The sequence below is a fragment of the Cervus canadensis genome, chromosome 8 (genome assembly GCF_019320065.1).
Source record: "Cervus canadensis isolate Bull #8, Minnesota chromosome 8, ASM1932006v1, whole genome shotgun sequence".
Lineage (NCBI taxonomy): Eukaryota > Metazoa > Chordata > Mammalia > Artiodactyla > Cervidae > Cervus > Cervus canadensis.
Window position 1 is genome coordinate 29,498,058 of NC_057393.1, and position 27,498 is coordinate 29,525,555.

The 27,498-nt window shown below is 44.6% G+C and overlaps 2 protein-coding genes across 3 annotated transcripts in view; both read left to right on the forward strand.

Moving 5' to 3' along the window:
- Nucleotides 1-15,290, forward strand: part of PKD2L1 (polycystin 2 like 1, transient receptor potential cation channel) — a 54,687-nt gene extending 39,397 nt beyond the window's left edge. For both annotated transcript variants that reach the window (XM_043475801.1, XM_043475802.1), the window contains 13 exons: nucleotides 6,167-6,294; nucleotides 6,759-7,012; nucleotides 7,956-8,180; nucleotides 8,358-8,586; nucleotides 9,249-9,419; nucleotides 9,593-9,774; nucleotides 10,064-10,184; nucleotides 11,143-11,241; nucleotides 11,453-11,574; nucleotides 12,886-13,012; nucleotides 14,135-14,256; nucleotides 14,500-14,623; nucleotides 14,935-15,290. In XM_043475801.1, the coding sequence (XP_043331736.1) occupies nucleotides 6,167-6,294; nucleotides 6,759-7,012; nucleotides 7,956-8,180; nucleotides 8,358-8,586; nucleotides 9,249-9,419; nucleotides 9,593-9,774; nucleotides 10,064-10,184; nucleotides 11,143-11,241; nucleotides 11,453-11,574; nucleotides 12,886-13,012; nucleotides 14,135-14,256; nucleotides 14,500-14,623; nucleotides 14,935-15,003 (1,973 nt within the window). In that variant the 3' untranslated portion in view covers nucleotides 15,004-15,290. The remainder of the gene's footprint in view (nucleotides 1-6,166; nucleotides 6,295-6,758; nucleotides 7,013-7,955; nucleotides 8,181-8,357; nucleotides 8,587-9,248; nucleotides 9,420-9,592; nucleotides 9,775-10,063; nucleotides 10,185-11,142; nucleotides 11,242-11,452; nucleotides 11,575-12,885; nucleotides 13,013-14,134; nucleotides 14,257-14,499; nucleotides 14,624-14,934) is intronic.
- Nucleotides 15,291-17,390: 2,100 nt separating this feature from the next.
- BLOC1S2 (biogenesis of lysosomal organelles complex 1 subunit 2) lies at nucleotides 17,391-26,964 on the forward strand. Its single transcript, XM_043476891.1, has 5 exons — nucleotides 17,391-17,506; nucleotides 17,865-17,981; nucleotides 23,292-23,411; nucleotides 24,118-24,222; nucleotides 26,478-26,964. The coding sequence occupies exons 1-5, from the start codon at nucleotides 17,407-17,409 to the stop codon at nucleotides 26,507-26,509; spliced, it is 474 nt and encodes a 157-aa protein (XP_043332826.1). The 5' UTR covers nucleotides 17,391-17,406; the 3' UTR covers nucleotides 26,510-26,964.
- Nucleotides 26,965-27,498: the final 534 nt, after the last annotated feature.

Consider the following 27,498-nt stretch of genomic DNA (forward strand, 5'->3'; position numbering starts at 1 on the left):
TAATAAGAAGATGTAACTCTGGAAGAATTAGCTTCGTTGGATTTTGTATATAAGGGACATGGAATATCATAATGGATAAAGGCAATATTAAAAATTTGTGCTACTTTTGATTGTTTTTTATATCTGCCTTTCTTAAAATCTGTATAATATCCTTATTCTATAAAGGCAATTTTTAGGAGTAGGTATATAAGTAAACTTCATGATATTCTAGAAACCTGACTTTAGTAAATAAAGTTCAGAAAGTGAACTTTAGTTTTGTGAAATGAATGATGGGTGTGTTCCTAGAATATCCTCGTCATCAGTTGGCTTGGTCACCAAGCCCTCTTTCTTATAGGGCTGTAATGTATTTTAATTAATGTAGACTTTGGCACAGATATGCTACCATCCACTATCTTCTAGAGATGTTCAGACAGTAGCAGAAGCTTTTTTAGCTCCATTTTCCTCAGAAATAATGCAATCTTTTTGAAAATGTCTTGATTTCCATATAAGTAAGGACTGTTACAATAAAATAAAATCCAGTGAAAACAGGCTTACACCTGAATGGGACTTTTTGTCCAGGTAAAGATCCAAAGGAGGGCAAGGTTCAGGGTTGATCAATCCAGTTGCTTCGTGACTTAATGACATCATCACTTATTTCTGTTATTCAGTTTGTCAGCTGCATGATCAGTTTAATCCTAAGTCTGGATCATCTGGGGCCTTCTTATTCATATCTAGCAAGAGAGAGGAAATTCCCAAAGGTTCCAGAAATCTCTCTTCATGAGTCTTTGATCTGAAATGTATTAGATGCTCATCTCTGAACTAACAATGGTACCAAGGGAGAGGTATTTGTGGATCAGCTTAGCCCTGAGCCTCCTGTCCAAGTCCTAGATCCAGGGGTGGATTCAGCATCTGGAGACATAGGTGAGATGATCGGGAGAGGTGTGATACCTCAAATAAAATCATGGTATGAACCAAGAGAGGATCTTAGGGGAGCAGTCACAAAGCCCAGTAGAGCATCCAGCACCTGGAAATTTCAACTCATGACTTTAAAACAAAAAGGTGAGAAGATTTTTTTAAATGAATTGTTTCTATTCTATTACTATTATTATTATAGCATTAATTTAATCTATTATACTTTTCATTAAAAGTTCACTTTTCCTTTAAATTTTTACATGCTTAACATTTTAAAAATATTTAAATATAGTGATAGCAGGGAAACAATTTTTCATTCTGCTTTTATTAGCATTTCAATGGCTGTATCATACTCCATTAAGTGTCTCAGTGATATAATTTACTTAACTACTGCCTCTCTGTAGGACATGTAGGTTGTTTGTAATTTTTTGATATTGTGAATAACCCAGGTTAACAATTTTACGTGATTTTTTTTTCCCCTTCTTTGAGATTCATCTATGTCAGAATGTGATTCTTGATACAGATTTATATACATTTTCCATTTATACCAGAATGAAGAAATTTGAGGTTTCTTTTAAGGTGTTCCTATCTTGAGTTCACCAATTGCTTTTATAATTTGCCTCCTGAGTCAAATGTCAAACTCTTCAAATAGTTTTCTTCTAAGGACACCTTATAAACCTGCACCATCCTAATCATATGTGTTGACTTTTGGAAGGAGAGCCAGGACCCGTTATCAGAAAGATGTTGAGTAGTAGAGTGATATATTAGTATAATGTAGAGCAATGGCTAAATTCACGGTCCTTGGAGTAAGTCAGACTTGAGTTTGAATCCAAATTCTACTTGCTTGCTGTCTGATCTTTGGACAAGTTATTTAATAACATTTGGATTTCTGTTGTCTGCATAAAATATAGATAGTTCCTACTTTATGAGGGTTTTTTTTTTTTTTTTCAGGATTATGGGAGAAAATGTATGCAAAGCCTGGTGAATAATGAGTCAGTAATGGCAATTATTGTTATTATTCAGCAACTGGGAATTTGATCTGAAGCCAAAGTTACCAGATATGATATAGTGTGTAGGAGAACTTAGTATCTAAGAGAAAAAAAAAAATCAGGTTCTCTGTACTGGATGGCCACCTGGTCTCTGAATCCCTTTCATAGCATTCTCATGCAGTCATTGTCCAGTATCTGAAAATTTCCTGGAATGAGGCCCTCACTACACCAGAAAGGTGGTTTAGCACTGACATTTGACATACTGACATAAATTCAAATTCCTCCCCGTTGCTTGTCTTTCTCTGCCCTAGTGTTATCTTTTTTTTTTAAGTGTTAGAAATTTTGTTAAAGTTAACATTCCACAAGGTCATACTCATACAAATCAAACCGCAAAAAATTCCAGGCATGCAAACTATCATCTGTTAATGTGCCATCTTTTTCTACAAATGTCAAAAATATTCTTAATGATACAAAAAGTTTCTAGAAAGTCAAATTCACTGTCCATTTATGCTATTAAGAAACCTATATCTTCATTCATTTCATGAAATTCATGTGAAAAGAACCCTGTCTTGGTTGCATATTATCACAGCACTCTTGTATTAATTCATTTTTCTCAATTCCCCATAGTGGACTGCCATCTTGATTTCTCAGTGATAGGGTCTATTTGAGACTCTTCAAGCTGATTGGATGTAAATGCTTCCACCAACATCTATTTCACTTCGCTGTAGAGGCCCCTTAGGTAATTCAGCTTCAGGATTCCTATTCTTGCTATACAAAATACAGAGTATCAAAGATTTATCCTCAAGGATAAAATTCCATGGTCTCAATCTTCAAAATGGCATACCTCAAATAAAACAGTGTATTTGTTCAGAATCGTCAACCAAATTTAACTTTAATCTTGTAAGTTACCAGGACAGACGGGGGCTCTCCTCGCGCGGTCGCCGCCGCCCCTCTCCCCACAGGGCCGGTCCTGGCAGCGAGGCGGCCCCCCGCCCGCCGCGGGGTCTGCAGCGGGGCCCCGCGCCCCCAGCCCCGCCCCTAGTGTTATCTTTTGAAACATATGAAGCCATTCCACTCCTTCACTGGATCTTAAAGGAAGGAACTGGAAAGGCCAGCGGCTGCCCATTGCAGAAACCCCCTCAATGTGATCCTCAGCACGTGGTCCTTTGCTGACACTGCCAGGGGTGAAATGCATGTTTGTGAAGTGGCCTATTTCTTAACAGGAAGCACACATGGTTTGGAAGTTCTGCCATTAATGGAACTTAAGTTTTCCCTTCTATAACTTCTACTTCTTGGATATAGGGCCATCCTTGATTCCTGGCTCCCTTATGTTATTTTACCCTGGGCAAGTGACTCCAGCCCTCTGAGAGTAGAAAATAGGGGAAATAATAGCACCTAATACATTGGGTTGTTGTAGGATTAAATGAAATAGTCATGTCAAGCATTTAACATAGAGCATATAATAGGTGTTCTGAGTATCAGTGGGCATTTGACTAGGTGAAACCATTTTTCTCAGAATACATAGTCTTTACTGTCTTGGATAATAATCAGAGATGTTATGCCTCCTCCATAAAGGGTTGAGAACCAGTTCAGAGCAATACTAATTCTGAGGGGTAATTTAGAACTGGAGAAGAGAAAAAGATATAGTTGTGAATACCACCTAGTGGCCTTCTAGAGGTATAACATTTTAATCAGCAATGTCCGGTGGCGCAGTGGTAAAGGAATCCGACTGCCAATGCAGGAGATGCCAGAGATGCGAGTTCAATCCCTGGATCAGAAGAGCCTTTAGGAGAAGGAAATGGCAACCCACTCCAGTATTCTTGCCAGGAAAATTCCATGGACAAAGGAGCCTGGCGGGCTACAGTCCAGGGGGGTCGCAGAGTTGGATATGACTGAGCACAGCACAGCAGCGGTATTTAGGAAAAGTTCAGCTCACTGACCATCAGTTCTAACTGTGGTAGGCTCTCAGCAGACAGAAGAGTTTGATTTCCAACCCATTTTCCAGATTCAGATGAGCTGAGTCTGAGTCCTCCAGATACTAAGGAAGGGTAATCACAGATTTTATTTAGAGAGAAATCTAGTCACCTCTTGGAACTAGTAGAGTGGAATGGGGAAATGTGAAATAATAATGCTTTCTTTTTGCTGATTTCTCCCTGGAAATGAATGGTGTTGCTTGTGCCTAATCTGAGACCACTCATTGGCCTCTCTTTCCTCCCAAATTGTGAGTGAACTTCAGTTCCATCCCAGGGCATTCCCTTTCCAGATGGGGCACTGGAAGAAAATAGGTTCCAAGATTTGAAAATGAAAATTCTTAAAGGAAGTTGCTCACAAGAGGCTGACAAATCCTACTTTAATTTTTAAAAACTTTAATTTACAGATGTACAGAAAAGTTACAAGAATAATAGAAGAGTTCTTATATGTATTTCACCCAAATGTCTCAAATGTGAATATTTTACTGTGGTTGCTTTTTCTTTATCCCTCTCTCTTCGTCCCCCTTCTACACACACACACACACACACACACACACACACACACACAACTATTTGAGAGTAAATTGTAGACATAATGCCCTGTTATTCCTAAAAATAAGGAAATGATCAAAGCCAGGAAACTATCAATGATCCAGTACTATTATCTAACGAACACCCCTTATTACAGTCTCACCAGTTATTCTACTAATAGCCTTTATAGAAAAAGGAAAAATTATGGCCCAGAATATAATCCTAACTAGATGTTCATATTGCATTTCATTTTCATGATTCTTTAGTCTCTCTTAATCTTTAAAAGAGTCCTTTAGTATTTTAGGACAATTTCTTTGCTTTTCATGACCTGTCTAAAAATATTGACATATTATAGAAATTTTACAGAATTATAGAAATATTAAAGAGTTTCATACTGATAAACATAAAAAATAAATTAGCGAGGAAGTAAGGAAAGCTCTTCCTGAAGAGAATGCCAATAAACACAGAAGGAATGATAGAATGAGCAAATCACAGCTTGACAACCAGAATAATAATAATTAGGCAAAAGTCATCAATGGTGAAAAATTGATGAATAAAGGATATTTGCATAGTTTCAAAGTATTTTCCCACAAAATGTGTTCATTGCAAAGAGAAAAATAATATTTGTATATTGAAGAAAGCTGGAAGATACCATCTTAACAAGGGATCAAAGCTAGTATCACCAGTAATATGCAGTTAGACAATTTGTGCCTCCTGATATCAAGCACTGAAAAGGACAGTCTCACTCTGTTATTCCTCACCAAAAATGCAAAACCTGAATTTAAACACAAGGAAACACCAGACAAATCTCATTTGAGGGGCAATCTATAAAGTAACTAGCTTATACTCTTCAATTCTGCCCTTTAACCAGAAAACTTGTAACTTCCCTTGACAGCCCTACTTTGGTCTAGATGTGTGTGTCAGTGGTCAAGGGGGATCTGGTTCTTCAGAACAAAGGCCAGGTTTTATTTTGATCTTGGAATGCTCTGAGTCCCTCTCTCAGAACAGCTATGCCCAGCAGGCTGCACTGGGGCCAAAGGTGCCATGCCTACCTCCTACTCCCATAGCTGCAGTCACTGACTCCAAGGTCCAGGACGCCCATCTCCATGGCAAGGCATTTGGGCATGGCTTTGGCAGACTCGAAGAGTTGACTTGTTGGAAAAGACCCTGATGCTGGGAGGGATTGGGGGCAGGAGCAGAAGGGGACAACAGAGGATGAGATGGCTGGATGGCATCACCGACTTGATGGGCATGCGTTTGACTGAACTCCGGGAGTTTCTGATAGACAGGGAGGCCTGGCGTGCTGTGATTCATGGGGTTGCAAAGAGTCGGACACGACTGAGTGACTGAAATGAACTGAACCGAACTGAACTTGGCATACTTGAGTTTGGAGGCATTTTTCCAAGGGCATTAATATACGACAAATAAAGGGAAGCACTACCTGATGTAGAAGGTAGAAATTTTTTGGCTCTGGGGAGTAAAAGCTAGGAAGTTAAGCCGGCTCAGGAAGAGAAAAGTGACTATTTAGAATGACAATGTCAAGAGACAGTTACAGTGGAGTTAAGTCTTTCTGAGGTGAGTTGGGAAGAGAGGAGGAGAGCTATAACTACAACTTTCCCCTAATTCCCTGGTTTCCCCAATGCCACTGTCAGCCCTTTAGCCAACTCTAGGGGGTAGATCCCATCCAGGTAGCATCTTTGACCTCAGGCAGTGGCTATCCTCTCTCTTCCGGATAATGGAGAAGGAAACAGTGTTCAGGACACAGCCTCTTGGGTTGGTTTCTAGTGACCTATGGAATGACCAGCTCCAGCGCCTATTACTACACCAAAGTGATGTCTGAGCTCTTCTTACATTCCCCATCGGACACGGGAATCTCCTTCCAGGCCATCAGCAGCATGGAGGACTTCTGGGAGGTGAGTATGAGATCTCCTCTACCCCTGCCCTCTTCTTCACAGTGGCCTAAAGCCTGAGGCCATGGGTCAGGTTTCAGGGCTGTGAAATGGTAGATAAGGCCATATCCAGAGACCAGGGCATTCCAGTATCAGGCTGTCACGGGGTCAGGCATGAATGAATGGGTCAGACTAGACAGAGTTCAGGTAATGAGAGGTTAGAGATCGGGATGATCATCAGAGAGTCAAGTCAGTGCTTAAACTAGTATTGAGAGTCAGAGGTAAAGCAGAACTTCAAAATGTATTTTAAGTCAAGAGTAAGGCCATCAGGCTAAGATTTCACGGGGAAGAGTTCACGGGGAAGCTGAAGAGCCCAACAGAAGCAGACTGGAGACAAGCTGGAGGGGGTCAGTGAGTATGGGAAAAGGGAATTCTAAGGGTAAGAGTCAGGAGAGTCTGGGTCAGGTTCAACCCAGTTTGTGATCTAGTTTGCCCAGGGCCCACTGCTGGACAGCTTGTATTGGACCAAATGGTACAACAACCAGAGCCTTGGCCGTGGCCCCCACTCCTTCATCTACTATGAGAACCTGCTGCTGGGGGTTCCGAGGCTGCGGCAGCTGCGGGTCCGCAATGACTCCTGCGTGGTGCATGAGGACTTCCGCGAGGACATTCTGAGCTGCTACGATGTCTACTCCCCAGACAAGGAAGAGCAACTCCCCTTTGGGCCCCTCAATGGCACAGCGTGAGTCCCCCAACCAGTGTCACACGGCTTGCCCCTCTGAACCTGATGCCCATCCCAGGTTTGGGAACCATTTCCGTTCAGACTTAAAGAGCCTTGGGGGTACTTGGTGGGGAGGTGAGAGGCATCTCTCTGAGTCCCATCTGTGACTGTTTGGAGACCCTGGTCTGGGTCATTGAGGAACAGAGAAGGTATGTTAGCAGACAGAGCCATAGCCTCCAGAGTTGTCTTCACACACAGGTCCCTGTCACAGCTGCCCTACTCTGGAGGCAGTCCTGCCAGAGGAAGCATCCTTTCTTGCCCAGAAATCCTTCCTGGGTATGGAGAATGGATGAAACACTGATGCTCCAAACAAGTCATGGCTGGAAGAGTCTGACCCTTGGAGCTATTAGGGGAAGGCAGCAAGGGGCCAAGGATGGATGAGGAATTAGGGAAGAAAGGGGAAAAGGGTTGATAGGACAGGAAAGAAGGGGAAGGAAATAAGGGTCCAGGGAGGAAAGTTTGTGGACAGAACAGAGAATCATGGGACTAAGTAGCCAGGTGCACAACCACAAGAGAAGAAAGGGCCTTTTCTGGGCTTTCCTCATGGGGACTACTCAGACTGGAGTCAAAAGTGGACTTGGGTTTGTTATCTGTAGACTTGGGTGATATTGTAAAATATCAGGAGATTTACATTTGAATTTCACTTCAGCCACTAACTAGCTGGATTATCTCAGACATCTGAGTCTTAGTTTCATCCTCTGTAAAATGTGGATAATATTTTTCCTTCCTTCTCAAATAGTTATGTTAAACAAGATAATACATGTAAAGTGTATCTGTGATATGTATAGGTAATATATATGAAACTGTAAAGCCCAGACAGTTATAAAATGCTGCCATTGCCTTGGGAGACCAGCTTCTGGTACTGGCTCAGACTTCTCCACTCAGATGGCTTCTTCTGTGACAGATGGACCTACCACTCGCAGGATGAGCTGGGGGGCTCCTCTCACTGGGGCCAGCTCACAAGCTACAGTGGAGGTGGCTACTACCTGGACTTTCCAGGATCTCGACAGGCCTGTGCAGAGGCACTCAGGGACCTTCAGGAGGGCCTGTGGCTGGACAGGGGCACTCGGGTGGTCTTCATCGACTTCTCAGTCTACAATGCTAACATCAATCTTTTCTGTGTTCTGAGGTGGGTCCCCTTCCCTCTGTCATCCCCCTGCCTTCCCTCTGTCATCCATGGTTCCTGGTTCACTTCGCCTCTGCTGGAGATCCTTCCTTAAATGTGTTCCCTATGGTGGGGGAGGGGAGAGGACGGGAGGAACTGTCCCAGCGCAAGGCCCCACCAGACACCCCACTTCTCCCACAGGCTGGTGGTGGAGTTTCCAGCTACAGGAGGTGCCATCCCATCCTGGCAAATCCGCACGGTTAAGCTGATCCGCTATGTCAGCAACTGGGACTTCTTTATCGTTGGCTGTGAGATCACCTTCTGCATCTTCATCTTCTACTACATAGTGGAGGAGATCCTAGAGCTCCGCATCCACGGGCTTTGTTATCTCAGCAGCATCTGGAACATTCTGGACCTGGTGGTCATCTTGGTGAGGGACAGATGTCTTAGACTTGGGACACCTGGGGTGGTGCAGGGAGGTCGACCCTGAGAGGGGCTCCCAGTTCTTCCTTCTGGCGTCCCAAGTCCTTGAGACTTCTGGTCAAATCGCTGTGTAACAGTTCCCTAAGCCAGAGGCTGATGTGCCCCAGGCTCGGCCCTAGAAGAATCCTATCTCCATGTTTCCCTCTGGCCTGTGATCCAGGCCCTGCTTCTTTTTTGTACCTGACATTATGTTCCTCTTCTGTCTCTCCCCCTCATGACCTGTCCCCTTGAAACTCCTGCCTTTTCTCTTCTATTAAAATTTTCTGCCTCTTCATCTTCCTCTCCTTCCCATTAACAGAACACATGCATTTCTGACCAAGGCTGGAAAGAGGTAGGGGAAATAAAATTGCCTGGCTCCATCTCTCCATGGTCCTTTACAACCTACATATTTACCACTGGTCTCACAGCCTTCTCTGGGACTTTAAGATGTCTCCCAATCATCCTATCCAGTTCCATCTGAACCTAAGATAGTCAACCACTCAGCAGGGAAAGAGGTGTTTCTTCCCCCCACCTGTCTTATCCACTCCAGGTCTCCCCTGGGACTTCATGGTTGAACTTCCCTTGAGATTCTCTTGACTCTCTGACACCCCTCAACCCCCGTTGTGACAGCTCTCCATTATGGCTGTGGGCTTCCACATATTCCGAACCCTCGAGGTGAATCGGCTGATGGAGAAGCTTCTACAGCAGCCAAACATGTATGCTGACTTCGAGTTCCTCGCCTTCTGGCAGACACAGTACAACAACATGAACGCCGTCAACCTCTTCTTTGCCTGGATCAAGGTACCCTGGGGCCCCGCACCCTCAGCAGCACCTCATTCTCCCTTCCCTAGGACTTGTCTCATTTTCCTTGTCTGGTTTTGGCAACTCCTGTGGCCTCCCTAGGCTCCCGGAGTGGACTGTTTCAGGCTTTTATCTTTCTTCCCTAAGTACTTGGTTCAACATGGCCCTTTCAGATATTCAAGTACATCAGCTTCAACAAGACCATGACCCAGCTCTCCTCCACGCTGGCCCGCTGTGCCAAGGACATCCTGGGCTTTGCGGTCATGTTCTTCATTGTGTTTTTCGCCTACGCCCAGCTGGGCTACCTGCTTTTCGGGACCCAAGTGGAAAACTTTAGCACTTTCGTCAAGTGCATGTGCGTGTCCCTCCTCCTTCACTCCTCCCTGGCCCCTCACCCTCTGGCTCTAGGGGTGTGTGTATCCTTGGGGAATTTGGGGGGATGTGGATGTGGGTGGCTCTGTGCTTAAGGCATCTGGATGAGGCCCCAGAAGCCCTAGTGTGTGTGCTCAGCATCTCTGACCCTGTTCTGTCCGCATCAGATTGGGTCAGGGCTCTGAGTTCACTGAAGAGCAGTAGGGAGGGAAGTGAGATGGTGTCAAGGTCACGGTTGGGCTCAGGGTGAAGCTCAGGCCATGGTATCTCAGCTTCACTCAGTTCCGGATCATCCTTGGGGACTTTGACTACAATGCTATTGACAACGCCAACCGCATCCTGGGACCTGTTTACTTTGTCACCTACGTCTTCTTCGTCTTCTTCGTGCTCCTGGTGAGGGTCCCACTGAGGGATGGGGATTTGGGAACCTGAGGAGTGGACATGTGAATGGCCTGCAGGGTGGGGCTTTGCACCCCCCTCCACCCATGTTCTACACTAATAATTATGGTGGGTTTCTCAAACCAAGGATGGAGAGGTGGGGGGTGAGGAGAACCTCTGCATTTTCTGAAAGCTGGCCAGTGTGTGGTCAGCACAGTTAGGCAGTTTGCAGAGTATAAAGGAATCTGCAGGCTTCCTCCCTAAAATCAAACCCCTGTCCTCCAAGGATGGAAAGAGAAGAAAGTCTGCCTCATGAGGAGAAGGGCCTGCCCTTGAAAGCCTTTCTGCCTATTTTCTAAGAATGCCCCCCTTTCCCCTGGGGCTCTCTGGCTCTTTCTACTACCATTGTTTTGTATTTGCTCTCTCTCCCTGCCAGCCACGAAAGATCTGTGTTTGATTTTTGTTAGAAAAGCCAGCAGGAGTCTGATCGTGTTCTGTGATATTCTGGACCTTGTTGAACAACCCTTAGCACTAGTGTAATACCATGATTCCCTAACCACTGTATATTATTTGATCGGTGGACAGGGATACAGATATGGATTTGGGGATAGACGGTAAAGAGCACAATTTTACTCTCACCTTGGAAAGTTTCTGGCTTCAGTGACAGGCAGACCCTTCCATGAAGGGGGCCTGTGGCATATGCTGGGGTATCTTAGTGGCCAGATTACTGCAGCAGTGAAGGAGGACATCAGGTTGATGAGGGGGCATGACCCCTACCCCCACCCCCATAATAGAATTGTGCTGAAAGGCTGGGCTCTGGGGACCCTGAGATGTGGGGATTACTGGGCTGCAGAGATGGGGCTGGAAGTATCGGCCTTTTTAGAACACATGTTGGGCCATTCATAGGGTCAATGGACTTGATGCTGTCAGTAGATCTGGAAGTGAGGACGCTGGTCCCTGCTTTCTCCTCCAGAACATGTTCCTGGCCATCATCAATGACACATACTCAGAGGTCAAGGAGGAGCTGGCTGGACAAAAGGATGAGCTACAGCTTTCAGACCTCCTGAGACAGGTGACTACTCAGTCTCCCTGAGCCGTACATGTGCATCAGGGCCCAGGTCAAGGCTCTGTGTCCTGGTCTGCGCCTGATGGGTTAGGGGCCTGTGCTCTCGTGTGCCTTCAGCTTATCCCTGGGATCCTGTCATCCTGTGAGTGCAGGTGGGGACAAGAGATGAGGAGGAGGTTGCAGGAGGGAACCAGGCCTGTTTCCTGTCCCTGTCCAGGGCTACAACAAGACCCTACAGAGGCTGCGTCTGAGGAAGGAGCAGGTTTCAGATGTGCAGAAGGTCCTGCAGGCTGGGGAGCAGGAGATCCAGTTCGAGGACTTCACCAACAGCTTGAAGGAGTGAGCAAGCGGAAATCCAACCTTCTCTGACATTGGTCTATAAGTCCTTGACCCTCAAGCATATGCCCTTTGTCTATAACCCTCCGATCTTGGCCTGTGGGCTTCTGACCTTGTTTTAAAGGCCTTTGACCCTGGCTTATAGATCTCTTATCCTGACCTACAGAACTGTGCCCTTGGTTTAAAGGAGTCTGATCGTGTTCTGTGATATTCTGGACCTTGTTGAACAACCCTTAGCACTAGTGTAATACCATGATTCCCTAACCACTGTACACATCCCTCACTCCCACAAAACTCTGAGCTTAATTCTATGCTTCCTCACAAACACGGGATCATTTCCTTAGCCATCCTCTCCCTGCTTCTCAGTTAAACATATGAATAAACATTGAACAGATATATTGTGAGTACCAGCTGTGGGCCAGGCATACAATCAAATGAGATAATATTTGTCTTCCAAGAATTCACAGACATGTAAGCACATAAACAGCAATCACAGAACAGTGATTCTGTTCCACAACAGAAACAACTAAAAGAGAGGGAGCATGGAGATATAAAAGCACATACAAAGGCAAAGAGGTCTGAAATTGAGCCACATACACAGGAGTAATAAGTAACTGAGCATTGTAAGGCATTAAATGAAAGGCTGGGCAAAGCAGATGAGGCAGAGAAATGGGCTAAGGCCACACTGGGAAAAACCTTGAACACCACTTCTCTATCCAAAGAATAGGGTGCCCAGGAGGGGTTTTAAGCAGGGAAGGGTTATAGTTAGTCTTGTACTCTTTTTTTTGGGTGGGGGTAGGGGAGGAGCATGCAATACAGCTTTTGGGATTTTAGTTCCCTAACCAGGGATCAAACCTGGGCCCTTGGCAGTGAAAATGCAGAGTCCTTACCACTGGACCGCCAGGGAATTCCCTAGTCTTGTACTTTAGAAATCTTAATTACTCTAGTTGCAGTATGAAGGATGGATTTCAGGGGCAGGGAATGAAGGGAAGGCCACAGGGCAGGGGGTAGGGAGCAGGTAGAGGGTGGGTTATTTGGAGGCAAAGAGATTTTGCAGTAATTCTTTTAGGAGATCCTGAGGGCCTGAACCTAGTCAGCAGGAGTCAGGGAAGGAAGAAATAGATTCAAGGGATTGGGTGAGGGGTATCAAATCACTAGACCTTGACATCCTGGCTTTCTCATGTGGCCCCCTTTGTCCCTAGAGAGCAAGACTCTTGCCAGAGTCTAGCTAAAAAAGAGTGAGGAGTCCATAATGGAGAGCTCACAGCCATGGCAGGTCAGAGGTCATTTCATCCCATCCCCTGTTATCTTCAGGCTGGAGCACACAGAGCATGAGAAGACCAAGCTCACGGCTGCCTTCACCAGGTTTGACCAAGATGGGAATGGCATCCTAGATGAGAAGGAGCAGAAAGAGATGCGGCAGAACCTGAAGGGGGAGAGGGTGAGCCCAGATGGCTGGTGGAGAGGCTACAAGGAAACTGCTCATTCTCCTCTTCCTGCAGCACACCCAGAACACAAACCAACTTGGATGGGTGGGAAAGAGCTCTCTAGAATAGTGGTTCTCAAACTGCTGTGTGGTAGAACCCCTTGGAGAGCTTTAAAAACATCCTCATGCTCAGGCCACACACTCCAGACCAGAATCTCTGGGGGAGTCAGTGGGGGTCAGCCATCATTTGTTTTCAGTGTGGTTCTGCCAGAATTGGACACTGGCTGATTTTTTAAATTTAATTAATTTATTTATTCATGGCTGTACTGGATCTTTGTTGAGGGCTTTCTCTAGTTGCAGTGTGCAGGCTTCTCACTGCGGTGGCCTCTCTTATTGTAGAGCATGGGCTCCAGGACACGTGCGCTTCAGTAGCTGGTGGCATGTGGGCTCAGTAGTTGCAGCTCCCGGGCTCTAGAGCACAAGCTCAGGAGTTGTGGTGCATGGGTTTAGTTGGTCCATGGCATAGTGGGATCTTCCCCTATCAGGGACTGGATCCATGTCTCCTGCATTGGCAGGTGGATTCTTTACCACTGAACCACCAGGGAAGCCTCATCAGTTTTAAAGCTCCCCAGGTGACTCCAGTGCATAGCCAAGGTTGATCATCATTGCTCTAAAACACAGCCTCCGGGAGAAAAGGACCAAGTGCCGAGGAATCTCTGACAATTCCTTCAGAGCACTTGCCTTCTCCTTGGAGTTCTCAAACTCTTAGCTGCCCCTTCTATGCCTCTTCATCCCTAGCCTGCATAAATCAAAAAGCCAAGGGCTAAAGGAGCAGTGCCAGGACACTGTCTCTCCTCTTCCTCAACAGAGTTGGCTTCTAGTGAGTGCCTCATTCATCAGTGGTTCAAGGAGCTTGCGTTTTGTTTCTTGGGGAGGTGATTCTCTCCCAGAGGTCAGGCCAGCTTTGTGTCCAGCACCACCACTCTGATTATGTTGTCTCTAGAGTTTGAGGGGAAAAGGAAATAGCAATAACTATAGCCCAAGGCCTGGTCCTGAAAGCCCATTAGAGCAAGTGATGGAGCAGGAGCTGATGACTTCCCAAGTCATCTTCTCCCTGACCTCTGACTTCCTGTTCAGGTGGCCATCCATGCTGAGCTGGAGAACCTGGGCTGGTCCATTGTGAGGAGCCTACCAGGCGAGTCGAGTCCAAAGCAGGCTGCCAAAGCAGGTGGCTGGGTTTCGGGAGAAGAATTCTACACGTACGTGCAGCCAGGGGGCCCAGGGCTGACTGTGTTTATGTCGTCCTACCTTGAGCTTCCTTCCAACTCCCTATCCTACCCCAGGGAAAACCCCTGTCCCCCTTTAATTCTCCCAGCACCACTGGGCCTTGTGTTGCTTGCTCCCATCCAGGCACCCCCTGTTCTGTACCCCCTTCCCCTAGAATCACCCAGCTCTCCAGACACACATTTCTGCTCCTTTGGTCTCTCTCAAATCCTACACAGGCTCACAAGGAGAGTTTTGCAGCTGGAGACTGTCCTGGAAGGAGTCATGACCCAGGTTGATGCCATGAGCTCGAAGATGATGATGGTGGAGAGGAAGGGGTGGCTGGCTCCTCCTCCAGGAGCAGTGAGTGGTCCTTCACCTGGCTCTTCTTGGCTGCCCACAGCTGATCTCTACCATCTTTTCCACTCAGTGGATGGAGGCAAAACATTTTTGAAAGACCAGCATTTCAGGCTCCTGGGGCAACATGTTCCCAGTAGTCAGTCTGTCAGTGGAGGTCGGGTGGGTGGAAAGAAGAACTGAAGTTGGTTGCTTTGGCCTGAGGGTGGCCTTAGCCTCCAGGAGAGGGTCTGGGGTTGGAGAAACAGATCCAGGTAAAAGGAAAGTGGGACACAAACTCCTCCTCCAAGTGACCTGTCCTTTTTTTCTTCCAACAGGGGGAACAAGGCATTTGGGAGCACCTGCAGACAGCCTCAGCTGTGACTCCAGCCCCCTGGGGACTCTAGGGCGGGCAGGAGAGCAGTGGGGGAGGGGTCCTAAAGCGTCAGACAGCAGGTTCCTCTGTCACCGCCTCCCCAGAAGCTCCCCCAGCACACGCCCTCCACTTCTAGGGCAGTGGGTGCTACCACTGCTGCTGCCAAGCCCCACCCTGTGCCTGGCCTTTTGAACCAAGGTTTCTGTGTGTAGCTGTGTAGCTCTATGAAATATTTCCTGCTGGATCTCTCACCCCCGTGTGCTCTGAACTCTGCTGTGATAATTTTAAAGTCAATAACAATAAAGGAAAAAAGGGTAATAACTTTTCTGAGCATCTGGATAGCCATGATTTGTGAAAAAAGTAGAAGCTGAAAGAATAGCAACATCTAGATGTCTTCTTACTTGCCAGTGAACCTTTTCCTCTATGTGTCTTGAGGACAACTGCCGGCAACCATGGGGTTCACTTCTTCCCCATTGGGTTTCTCTGTGAAAGAGAAGAGGAAGCCAGAGAGGAGGGGACACTTTCTTGCGTGGGGAGAGTACAGTGTTGTAGAGGAGTTGGATTGGTGATCTCCCTCAACATTCCCCAGCAAAGTCCAGGAAGGCTCAGTGGCAAGCCTGCCTCCAGACATGCCACTGAACAGGGAGAGGGGTGTGAACCAGAACAGAGCTGAAGCCTGAGGAGAAGCTGGCCAAGAAACTACCTTAGGATTCTAGGATCTTTGGATAAAATGTGGGGGACTCTGATTCTGTCCTTCCACAGAACATTGTGGGGTTGCCTGGTGATTATCAATAAAAAAAATCCTTAGGAAAACCAGGATTTTGCACTTGCTTTGGGGATGGCAGGAGAAAGAAGAGGGGCTGGAACTGTGACCCATCCTTGTATTAATACTAGGACTGGAGAAAGCTCATCCCTCCTGGGAAGTGTAGAGCTGGGACAGTGACAGTGTGAAGAAGCTGGGCTGCCCCAGGAGTCCTGAAGGAAAAATTTCTGACTCATAGGAATGGTTTGAAATGGTGGACACTATGATTGACCTATTGGAGGAAGTGGAGGTGGTAATCTAGGGTGTTCTTGTCCTTAGAGTGAAGAGAGTAAGGGGTGTGTGTGTGTGTGTTTGAGTGTGCACGCACGTGCACTGTTGGGTGTGGGCAGTGAGAGTGCAGATGGAGAATAACCAGAGATAAGACAAAAAACTCCTACATTAAGATTTTGGGTGTATAGGCCTGCCTCTTGACACCTGCTATATATCCCCTCTCTCTTCCCTTGTGATCTTTATTCCTCTCTCATTTTGCACATTCCGCTGCTCCCCAGTTTCTTTTTCATCCATTCCCTTCACCCATCGCTGTTCTTCCATCCCATCAAATACATTCTACTTGTACTTGAAACAGCTGAATGCAATTAAGAACACCAGACTGTATCCTTAGTTCTGAAAAATTATAACTGGACTTCCCTGGTGGTTAAGACTCTGTACTCCCAATGTGGACACACAGGTTTCATCCCCTACCGGGTTGGGGGAACTAAGATTCCACATGCCAGGTGGTGTGACCAGAAAAAAAAAATATATGATCTAAGCTTTCTTCAAGAAAGGTTATAGCAACGGAAGAGAAACAGGTGCCAGTCTGCAGTTTGAAAAAAAAAAAAAAAAGGCCCAATGAGCTGACCTTAATCTAGGACATCGGAAGTGAAGTGAAGTGAAAGTCGCTCAGTCCAGTCCGACTCTCTGTGACCCCAGGGACTATACAGTCCATGGAATTCTCCAGGCCTGAACACTGGAGTGGGTAGCCTTTCCCTTCTCCAGGGGATCTTCCCAACCCAGGGATCAAAATCAGGTCTCCCGCATTGCGGGTGGATTCTTAACCAGCTGAGCCACAAGGGAAGCCCAAGAATACTGGAGTGGGTAGCCTATCCCTTCTCCAGGGTAACTTCCCGATCTAGGAATCGAACCTGGGTCTCCTGCATTGCAGGCGGATTCTTTACCAACTGAGCTATCAGGGAAGCGGAAGAGAGAGTATTTTGGCTCAGGTATAACTGCCTGAAGGTTTTCCAGAGCCTGGATGAGACTATCTTCAAAAGCATGGATTTCCTGAGCAGTCTTTCAGAGACTAATACCGGCCAGAGTGAGGATTCTCTGGGGAGGGGCTAACTTGTCTCTTTACCACTTTATAATCAGCAGGCTACACTGGGCTCGATCCATCCCAGAGGTCGTGGGTCTTACTAGGCTAGCGATACTTCCAGGGAGTGGCCGCGGGATTGAGTGCATCCTTGGTTCCAGATGTCGGACCCTTGGCAGCGCATTGACTCACGAAGACTATTTTAGCTTTAAATTTGGGCTTAGTGCTTACTCTTGGTTATTATTCATTGCTTGAGACATAACTTAGCTCACAAGCGCAGAATGACAGGGCATTGAACCCTGGGCGGGGCACGCCCAGCGCGCATGCGCAGCACCTCACAACCGGAAGCAGCGCGGGGGCAGGGCATGGCGGCGGCGGCGGCCGAGGGTGTCCTCGCGACCCACCGCGAGGAGCCAGTTCGAGGTATGCGGAGTGGACGGGGATGAAATGTCCGGTGGGAGGCCTGAGTCTCCGGGTACAAGGCCCGAGATGCCGGGGCTCACCTGGCGGGAGCGGGCAGATCGAAGGGGCGCGCCTGTGTGTGAGCGTGTTTGTTCTGTCAGGGCAACTGAGAAGCAGTGGCCGCGAGGTCAAGTGTGGGCTGAGGCCGGTGCAAGGGAGCGGAGGCATGAGGCAGGGGCAGGTGAGGCGGGAACTCCGAACGGAATTACGGAGCCGATTTGATGGAATGAGGTCAGGTGGAGGGGTGTGGGGAGAAGCTGCTGTGTCTGGATTAGGACCGGGGCAGAGCGGGGCACTTACTCATTCTCCTTTGATTCAGATGATGTCGCCGTGGAGACTGCTGAGGAAGCAAAGGAGCCTGCTGAGGCTGACATAAATGAGCTCTGTCGGGACATGTTCTCCAAAATGGCAACTTACCTGACTGGGGAACTGACGGGTGAGGCACTGTCCGGATGGATGCGGGTAGTGCCGGGCACCACCCGCTGGAGTGGTTTGGGGTTTGGCACCGGCAAACCGGTGAGGTGCTTTAGTAGCGTCAGTCTGTGGCTCCCTCCGTAACCCCATAAACTTCAAAACATGCCTGTTGAAAGTTTGCGGAGGTCAAGAAAGTGTAGGAAAGAAGTCCCTCCCTTCCCTGGAGAAATTCAGGAACTACTTTCAGAAACACGGGATAAACAGCAAGGTCCTACTATGTAGCACAGAGAACTATATTTAATATCCAATGATAAACCATAATGGAAAAGAATGTAAGGAAAAAAGAATATGTGTGTGTGTGGTGTGTATATATATATATATATATATATCTGAGTCCCTTTGCTTACAGCAGTAATTAACACAGCATTGTAAATCAACTGTACTTCAAAAAAAAAAAAAAAGTTCGGTGCAGAAACACGTAAGAATACTTAATATAACCCTTCAGGTCTCCATAATGTAGACTGAGCCTGAGAAAACGAAAAAGAATTCATCAAGAAGTGCTTCTTTGGGGGAAGTGTATTTTGAAAGGGGTTGTAGAGAATCTAAGAATTGATAAGCCGAAAAGTGGGAAATGACTAGTGAGTGAGGTGGTATAAGCAAGCTGTTTGTTTGGCTAAAGAGATGTACTTAAATTAGGCTCAAGGGAAATGGGGAGTGACCAGCAAAATTTGGGGTCTATTAGGTTGGCCAGAGGATTTGACGACCCACTCTTTGAGACATTAATTTTTTGGTCCAGTGTGTATTTCCAAGTGAACGCATGACCCATGTGTGAAGGAAGGTCCAAAAAATGAAGTCTGGGTCAAGTGTAGCTTTTCATAAGGGTCTGTTATATTGTTTCACTTCCCCAGGAAGTTGCTGTGAGCTAAATTTGTGAACCAGAATCTATGAGAAAATGCTTGATGTAGAATAGGAGGGGTTGTGAGTCTCCAACAGCCTATTTGTTTATTTCTGAGCAAGAGAAACCAAGCAACAAAATCTAGATGATTTTTTTTTTGGCTTTTTAAAAAAATTCCAAAGACATGGCAATGCTCCCATTCTTGCAAGGCTCTAATTGACTAGAGTTGGGCATTGTCTCCTTTAAATGGACCAGCATGGTGCAGTTTGTCCCCCCTACTCCCTGTTTTCTCCCTTTTATGGAGACCTGGTGTCAGTTGCCATTTATTACTCTGCTTATATTGTTTTTTAGTAGTGGTATAGAAATGGTTTTCTGTACCAATGTCTATCAAAATTGGTAAAGTAAATGATAGACTAAGAAGATCATACTGTTCCAAGAAATGAGAGTGTATTTCTTTGTAGAAGTGAATAATTTTGTGTTTAATATGCAAACACCTGGCTTGCTTCACTCATTTACATAATATTGCTGGCTCCTGGGTATTTGAGTATGTCACCGTCATTTGAAAGAGACAAATTTGATAGCAGTGAGAGTGTGGATATGGAGGAGAGATGGAATAACAATATTTCAGATGAAAAGATATGGTCTGTGACAGAGTGATGGTAAAAGGAGTGGAGAGAGGAGCATGGACCCAAGATCATTACAGAAGTGGAATTTATAAGACTTGTTAAAGTGGATATTGAGGGATGGGAGCAGCTAAAGACATGTCTGAGGTTTTAAGCCAGTGGTGCCATCAGCCAAAATAGGCAAGTTGGAAAGAGGAACCATGTTTAGTGTGAAAATAATATTTTCAGCTTGGGCTTTGCTGATTTTAGGTATTACTGGGATACTCGGGTGACTGTTAACAAGACATTCAGGTGACTTGAATATGTGAGTCCAGAGCTCAAAGAGTGATCAGAGCAGGAGAAACAGATTTGGGAGTCACTTGCCTAGTAGTGTGAGTTTAGGATGTGTAGGAAGAGATTGCCAAGGAAGACCTTAGAGGTAGATAAGAAGACCTGAACTAAAATCTCAGGGAATGCCTGTATTGGGCAATTAGTTTTTATTAACAGTACTTAAAGTACCTAGATTTATAAATGATTTATTATAAAATTAATTTAAAGTGGATTGTAATTTCCCTATGATTGTCATCCTTATCTATACAAATACCTTTTTGAGTTTGAAACTCAAAAACTCTGGGAGTGCCATAGGAATGTGCCACCTATGTAAACATCAGCCATGAGTCACAGCTGAGGAAGAGCTGAGACCTGATAGTTAAGGGGGTTGGATGAGAAGAGATCTGGCATAGACACTCAAAAAGAGCAGTTAGATTAGAAAATGCTATAGCAGCCAAGGAAAGGAGCAGTTCATGGAGAGAGGGAGATCAGCAATGTCAGATACTATGGAGAGCCAAAGGAGGATAATAACTGAGAAAAGGCCAAGGATTTGGTAATTAGGAGAGCACTGACAACCTTGGAGCATGTGATTTCTCTGGGTGTTGGGGACAGAGACCAGACAGGAATGGTTTACACCAGAGAGTGGTGAGGAGGAGGAAGCAATGAGTGTAAGTTACTCTTTCAAAAGGGTTCACAGTGAAGCTCCTTTTCTTTACTGAGTGAACGATGTAGGTGTGGAATAGAGGGAGTGCTTCTGGGCTGGAGGAAACTGGAATATAGATAGAGAGGAAGGTGCCAGGATAGAGAGAGAATTTGGAAAGGCAAGGGAAAGGAGATGGTTGAAGAGAGGCTCTGAAGAGGTAGAAGGATTGGGATCAGGCACACAGGAGGAGAAGGAGCTGTCTTGGCAAGACTAGGAACACTTCTGCCTCTTGAGAATATATTAAGGTACAGAGAGGTTTAGAAGTGAGGCAGAAAGATTGAGGCAGTTTATCTAAGTGGGCTTGACTTTTGGGAAAGTTGTAGTAAAGGCCATTTGCTTTGAGTAGGGATGGGGAAGGGAACCAAGAATGTGAGAAGCAGGCAAATATTTTGGAAAAGTCAGTGCATAAAATGGAATACAGAATTACAAGTAGTAAATGAATTACTAAGAAGCGTTGAGGTCCTAGTTGACTTTATATATATTTTGAGATACATATATATATATATATGTATCTCTCCCCCATCTCATCTACATTTATTTGCAAAGCTGTTTTTTTTCCCTTATTTTATTTTCAATTGACGGTAATTGCTTTACTATGTTGTGTTAGCTTCTGCCATATAAAAGTGTGAATCAGCTCTAAGTATACGTATGTTCCCTCCCTCTTGAACCTTCCCCTCTTCCCTCACCCCCAGGTTGTCACAGAGCACTGGGTTGAAGTTCCCTGTGTTACAGCAACTTCCCACTAGCTATCTGTTGTACATATGGTAATGTATATGTTTCAATGCTACTCTCTCAATTTGTCCCACCCTCTCCTTCCCCTCTGTGTCCACAAGTCTGTTCTCTGTGTCTCTATTCCTGGCCTACAAATAGGTTCATCAGTATGATTTTTCTAGATTTCATATGTATGTTAATAAACAATATTTGTTTTTCTCTTTCTGACTTAACTTCACTCTGTATAACAGGCTCTGAAAGTGAAGTCACTCAGTCGTGTCTGACTTTGCAACCCCATGGACTGTAGCCTACCAGGCTCCTCAGTCCATGGGATTTTCTAGGCAAGAATACTGGAGTGGGTTGCCATTTCCTTCTCCAGGGGATCTTCCCGACCCAGGGATTGAACCTGGGTCTCCCACATTGTAGGCAGATGTTTTACCGTCTGAGCCACCAGGGAAGCCTATAACAGGCTCTAGGTTCATCTGACTCAATAGAATTGACTCAAGTTCGTTCTTTTTTATGGCTGAGTAATATTCCATTATATACATGTACCACAACTTCTTTATCCCTTCATCTGTCGATGGACATATAAGTTACTTCCATTTCTTGGCTGTTGTAAATAGTGTTGTAATGTACATTAGGGTCAGTTCAGTTCAGTCGCTCAGTCGTGTCTGACTCTTTGTGACCCCATGAACCGCAACATGCCAGGCCTCCCTGTCCATCACCAACTCCCAGAGTCCACCCAAACCTATGTCCATTGAGTCAGTGATGCCATCCAACCATCTCATCCTCTGTTGTCCCCTTCTCCTCCTGCCCTCAGTCTTTCCCAGCATCAGGGTCTTTTCAAATAAGTCAGCTCTTTGCATCAGGTGGCCAAAGTGTCTTTTTGAATTATGGTTTTCTCAGGGTATATGCCAGTAGTGGGATTGCTGAGTCATATGGTAGTTTTATTCTTTGTTTTTTAAGGAATCTCAATACTGTTCTCCATAGTGGCAGTATCAAGTTACATTCCCACCAACAGTGCAAGAGGGTTCCCTTTTCTCCACATCCTCTGCAGCATTTATTGTTTGTAGTTTAAAAAAAATTATTTATTTATTTAGCTTTGGCTGTGCTGAGTCTTCATTGCTGCTTGGACTTTTCTCTGGTTGTGGCGAGTGGGTACTGCTCTCTTGTTGCAGTGCACAGGCTTCTCATTGTAGTGGCTTCTCTTTGTTCTGGAGCATGGGCTCTAGGGCACTTAGGCTTCAGTAGTTGCAGTATACAGGCTCAGAGTTGGGGCTCACGGGCTTAGTTGCTCTGCAGCATGTAGGATCTTCCTGGATCAGGAGTTGAACCCCTATCTCTTGCATTGGTAGGTGGATTTCTTTACCACTGAGCCACCAAGGGAGCCCCATTTGTAGATTTTTTTTGATGATGGCCATTTTGACCAGTGTTGAAGTGATAACCTCATTGTAGTTTTGATTTGCATTTCTCTAATAATGAGCGATGTTGAGCACTTTTTCACATGTTTATTAGCCATCTATATGTATCTGTATTTATGGTGCAGTCTGCCCAATTATATGATGTCATATTGTAGGGAGACCAAGACTGCTTCACCTCCCTTTTTCTGGTACATGAGTTTATCTTTTCCCTTTCTAACTACGATCCTGAAGCTTCTGGATTTTACTTGGTTTAGTTTGCCAATTGTTGCCTGAATTCCTGCTTAGACATTTAGAATACATATGGGTGTGCATAAGTTGCTTCACTCGTATCCTACTCTTTGCGATCCTATGGACGGTAGCCCTCCAGGCTTCTCTGTCTATGGGATTCTCCAGGCAAGAATACTGGAGTAAATTGCCATGCCCTCCTTCAGGCGATCTTCCCAGACCCAGGGCTCCTGCAGCTCCTGCACTGCAGGCAGATTCTTTACTGCTGAGCCACCAGGGAAGCCCTAGACCACATAGGCTGAGTATAAATGTCATAGGTTAGAAGTGGCCTGCTTCTTTGACATTCCCTAGATCCTGCCTTGAACTGCCATTTGGTAGTTAATTCCACATTCTAGTGATCTACACAAATCTTAAAGGTATCACATCTTCTGTGTTTGTTTTAAAGCCACCAGTGAAGACTATAAGCTGCTGGAAAATATGAATAAACTAACCAGCCTGAAGTATCTTGAAATGAAAGATATTGCTATAAACATTAGTAGAAACTTAAAGGACTTAAACCAGAAGTGTAAGTATAATTTTACAATTAAACGTATTTGTTTGTATTTAATGTTCTTTTGTGCTTGGGGCAGTGGAGAAGGGAAGGGAGCATGGTCTCTGTCCTCAGGTAGCTCATTTTCTACAAGTGAATTACAAAGTTAAAGTGAATTTTTTCCATTCTGAGGATTAGTGTGCTTTGGTGGTATGGTTATTTCTGCTTCTGAATCTTGATTTGATCCATTTATTTCCAGAAAAATGGGGCAGAGGAAAGGTGGCCAGATTCTAGTGAATTAACTTAACAATGAAATCCGTAAAGGACTACTTTATAAACAGAAAACTATAACATATATAATCATAAAATGCTACTTTAGTTGGTAGAATATATTTTCCTGTTGACTTATATTTGTGTTCCCTGTCTATAGGGCCCTCCTTCTTGGTCTGGGAGTACCCAAGAAACTGAGTCAGTAATGGAAAGATTGCTTGAGGAGCAAGGAATTTAAAAGAGAGGAAAGCTAGTAGATGAGAGAGACTTAACTTTGTTTAGGTCACCAGTCATGCCTGATCAGCTAGCTACTGTCTTCTAAGGCATGTGCCCTGCCAGTGATCAGAATCATGTCACTCCATCTACTCTGTCTTAGGCAGAGCTGAAGAGACACTAGCATGCTTACTTTCCACCTTTTTCTGCATTCCTTGTTGATGCTGTATAAACCAGTGGTCTGTGTTTGTTTTTAAAGATGCTGGACTGCAGCCTTATCTGGATCAGATCAACATAATTGAGGAGCAAGTAGCAGCTCTTGAGCAGGCAGCCTACAAGTTGGATGCATATTCAAAAAAACTGGGTAACCATTTTTATTTGTCTTGATTTGATAAGAGCACCCTCCTGCCAGTATGACCTTATATAATGATAGTTAACATTTGTGGTATGCCTATAGTGATCTATTTTAATCTTCACAAAACCTGTGGAGAGTAACTTTTTATGACTAGTGGTAATAAAATAACATTTCCTGAGTGCTTAATAATATATCAGGCACTGTTCTTAATATTTTGTGCCTATTATTTTTTTATCCTTTAATCTCTGAGGCAAGTACATGATTTTTAGCCCCATTCTATTGAAGATGAAGCTGTGGTTGAAGGAGTTAACTGGCTTGAGGACAGCAGAGTTGCACAGTGAAAGTGCTTCAGGACACAAAGTTAGTTATCTATAAGAGCTGTATTCCAAACTATGTCTGATTGATTTCAAAGCTCAAGCTTTTAATTGTGGTTCAGCAGGCTGAAGCATCTTTAATAATGTAGATACACATTTCAGAAATAGAGTAGGCAGTCCAATCAAGGCTTTCTTAAGGGCTTCCTTTTCCTTTAAGGAAGAAACTGGTACTAGTGTTGATGCCTTGCTACCTGAATCTGGCTCTTATATCCATGATTAAAAATAACACAGTTGTTAAAAAAAAACAAACCACTGCTGTTTTTACCATAGATATAATTTACATGTTATTTTTTAATCATTTGACAGTTGTTGACTACTTCAAGCGATTGGTTTGTAGCAGACTGAGATTTGACATGGGTGGTGGTTAACGCTGTTCACAATTAAATTTACTAACTGGTGACTGTGAACTTTAGAAAGCATTGTGCCAGATGCTTTCAGGGTTTTAAAGAAACAGGGAATCTATAACATTAAGGGGTTTACTTGATGGTCTTTTAAATTCCTGTATCTTTCAAAATTGTTTTCCTAGTGTGTATGAGGGATAGGGATAAGAACATAAAAGGAGAAACATACTTGAGATTGAAAGGTTGTTGCTGACCCACGAAAAGATGCCGGGATTCTTAGCCTCCGGAGGAGAAGAATTCAATCTGGGGCCAGAGACGAGGCTTGATCGCTTAGAGCTTTTGTATAATAAAGTTTTATGAAAGTATAAAGGAGATAGAGAAAGCTTCTGACACAGGCATCAGAAGGGGGCAGAAAGAGTACCCCCCTGCTAGTCTTCAGCTGCATGTTATATAGTCACTAGCAGTCTTTTAATGAAAAAAAGGAATGTCTTAAAACTCAGAATGGCACCAGGCCCCTCATCCACAAGATGTATTTTTGGGATAATCTCGGCACCGGACGATTCATCCTGGGCCGTAAAACGATTGACTTGAATCTTGTAGAAGGGCAGATTACCATACAAATATGAAGACAGAGTATGGGGTAAATGCATAGTACATTAACATAGCTTAAGACAAACATTTCCATAAGAAAAATGCATTGGTTAACTCAAGGTTTGAGAATAGTTAACTTCAGGTGAAACCAGGTGTCATTATGGCAACACAGTATTTTAAGAGAAACCTCCTTTTAAATTTGTATAGAGAAGGAAAAAAACATCGCTAGATATTAAGAGAGATAAAAATGTCTGACACTTGCAGCCTGTTTCCTCCATTTGGAGACCCCTGGCCTTCCTGCCTGCTCCCCTCTCAGGATTTCAGTCTGGCTCTCAGAGGGTGCCTGGGACAGAGCCTGGAGGGGCAAGTGCTTCCTATGCTTTTCTAAGGCTCCTGGTGGCTCAAGTGCTAATAGGTTTGCTTAACCCTGGTAGAGTGTCTGAGCAGGTGCTGTTGACAGGGTTAGAATGTAGGGAACTCATGTTAGATTCTTGGTTATGTGTGTGGATATTTGACTCCTTACCTTAAGTTGTGCACACTGATTATATTTGGACAGATATCCAAATATCTGTCCATAGCTAATATGATAGTTAGCATTTATGGTGTACCTGTAATTTGGATACAATTTGGACGTCTACAAGGACTGAAGTTAATAGATATTTTTAAATTTTTTTAATGTAATAGACATTTTTGGATTTGCCTGGAAATGCTAACTAAAGAGTATCTTTGTAAGAGCTGATTTTGTTTTTTTATATTTTAATTTTTGGCCACATTGCACAGGCATGTGGGATCTTAGTTCCCCGACCAGGGATCAAACCTGCACCCTCTGCATTGGGAGATGAAATCTTAATCACTGAACCACAGGGGAATTCTTTTTTATTTCTTTCTCCCTCTCTCTTTTTTTTGTAAGAGCCAATTTTAAAAGATATAACTCTTTCTCTCCCTCTCCCCACTGCAGAAGCCAAGTACAAGAAGCTGGAGAAGCGATGAAAAACTACTGTTTTACTGTGGGGACAAAGTCTTTTTTAATGTGGGAAGAATGTTTTATGAGACCTGAATCTTGAGGTTGATGAATTGTCAAAACTCCTCAAAAGGCAACTATGCTGGTCGTCCCAGAAACATAGCAACATTGGAGTAAACTGGAGAACTATGGCTGTCCCTGGAAGAACTTCTTTTGAGGCAGAATCCTCAGAAACTCAACAACTCCTTACCTTTTACTTGAATGCTTCATCATCCATTCAGGACAGAGAGTTTCTCAAAGTTCAGATAAACCTGGGCCTGCCAGTAGAATCAAATGAGAGGAGCTCTTTACCCTGGTAGCAGTTGATTACTATATTACTTTCTTAAATGGTTGGTTTTTGAGTTACTGTGTAAAAGGTTGTTTTTTTCTATCAAGGATGTAATGTATTGCTAACAAGACTCTAAATTAAAAAGGGAAAACAAAACAGTCTTGTTCTTGTCAGTTTATTACCTTGTGAATGTCAGTAATTTACTTTTCCATACATTGCAAATAACAGAAAATTTTAAAATCGTCTCAGGCCAAGTCTTCTAGACTGAACAGAAACAGTGAAAGGAGTGTCATTCCGATAGCTTGGTGTATGTGATGGGCCCCTCCTGTCTCCTCTTTATGAGTCAGATGGCTAGAGATGGATGACATCTTGGCATATGTGCTCTCTTTTGGAAATATAACAGGATGTGTATGGGTGTGTATGTTAGGTGGGGAGGTGGGGCTGCCACCCAGGCTGCTACTCAATAAGTAAAGCATTTTATAAAATATCTTCCTACTTGTGTCTACAGGGTCAGGGGAGCTTCCAGGAACCTGACTGTATTCCTTTCAGACTAAAGACAGCAGAGGATACTAACTAACCAGTCTAGTTTGGAAGACAGTCAATCATATCCAGAGTTGGGTATCAGCAATTATGAAGGTGCCTGAGGTCCCCAATTCCATTTCCAAAAGAGTTCTTAACTCAACTCTATAA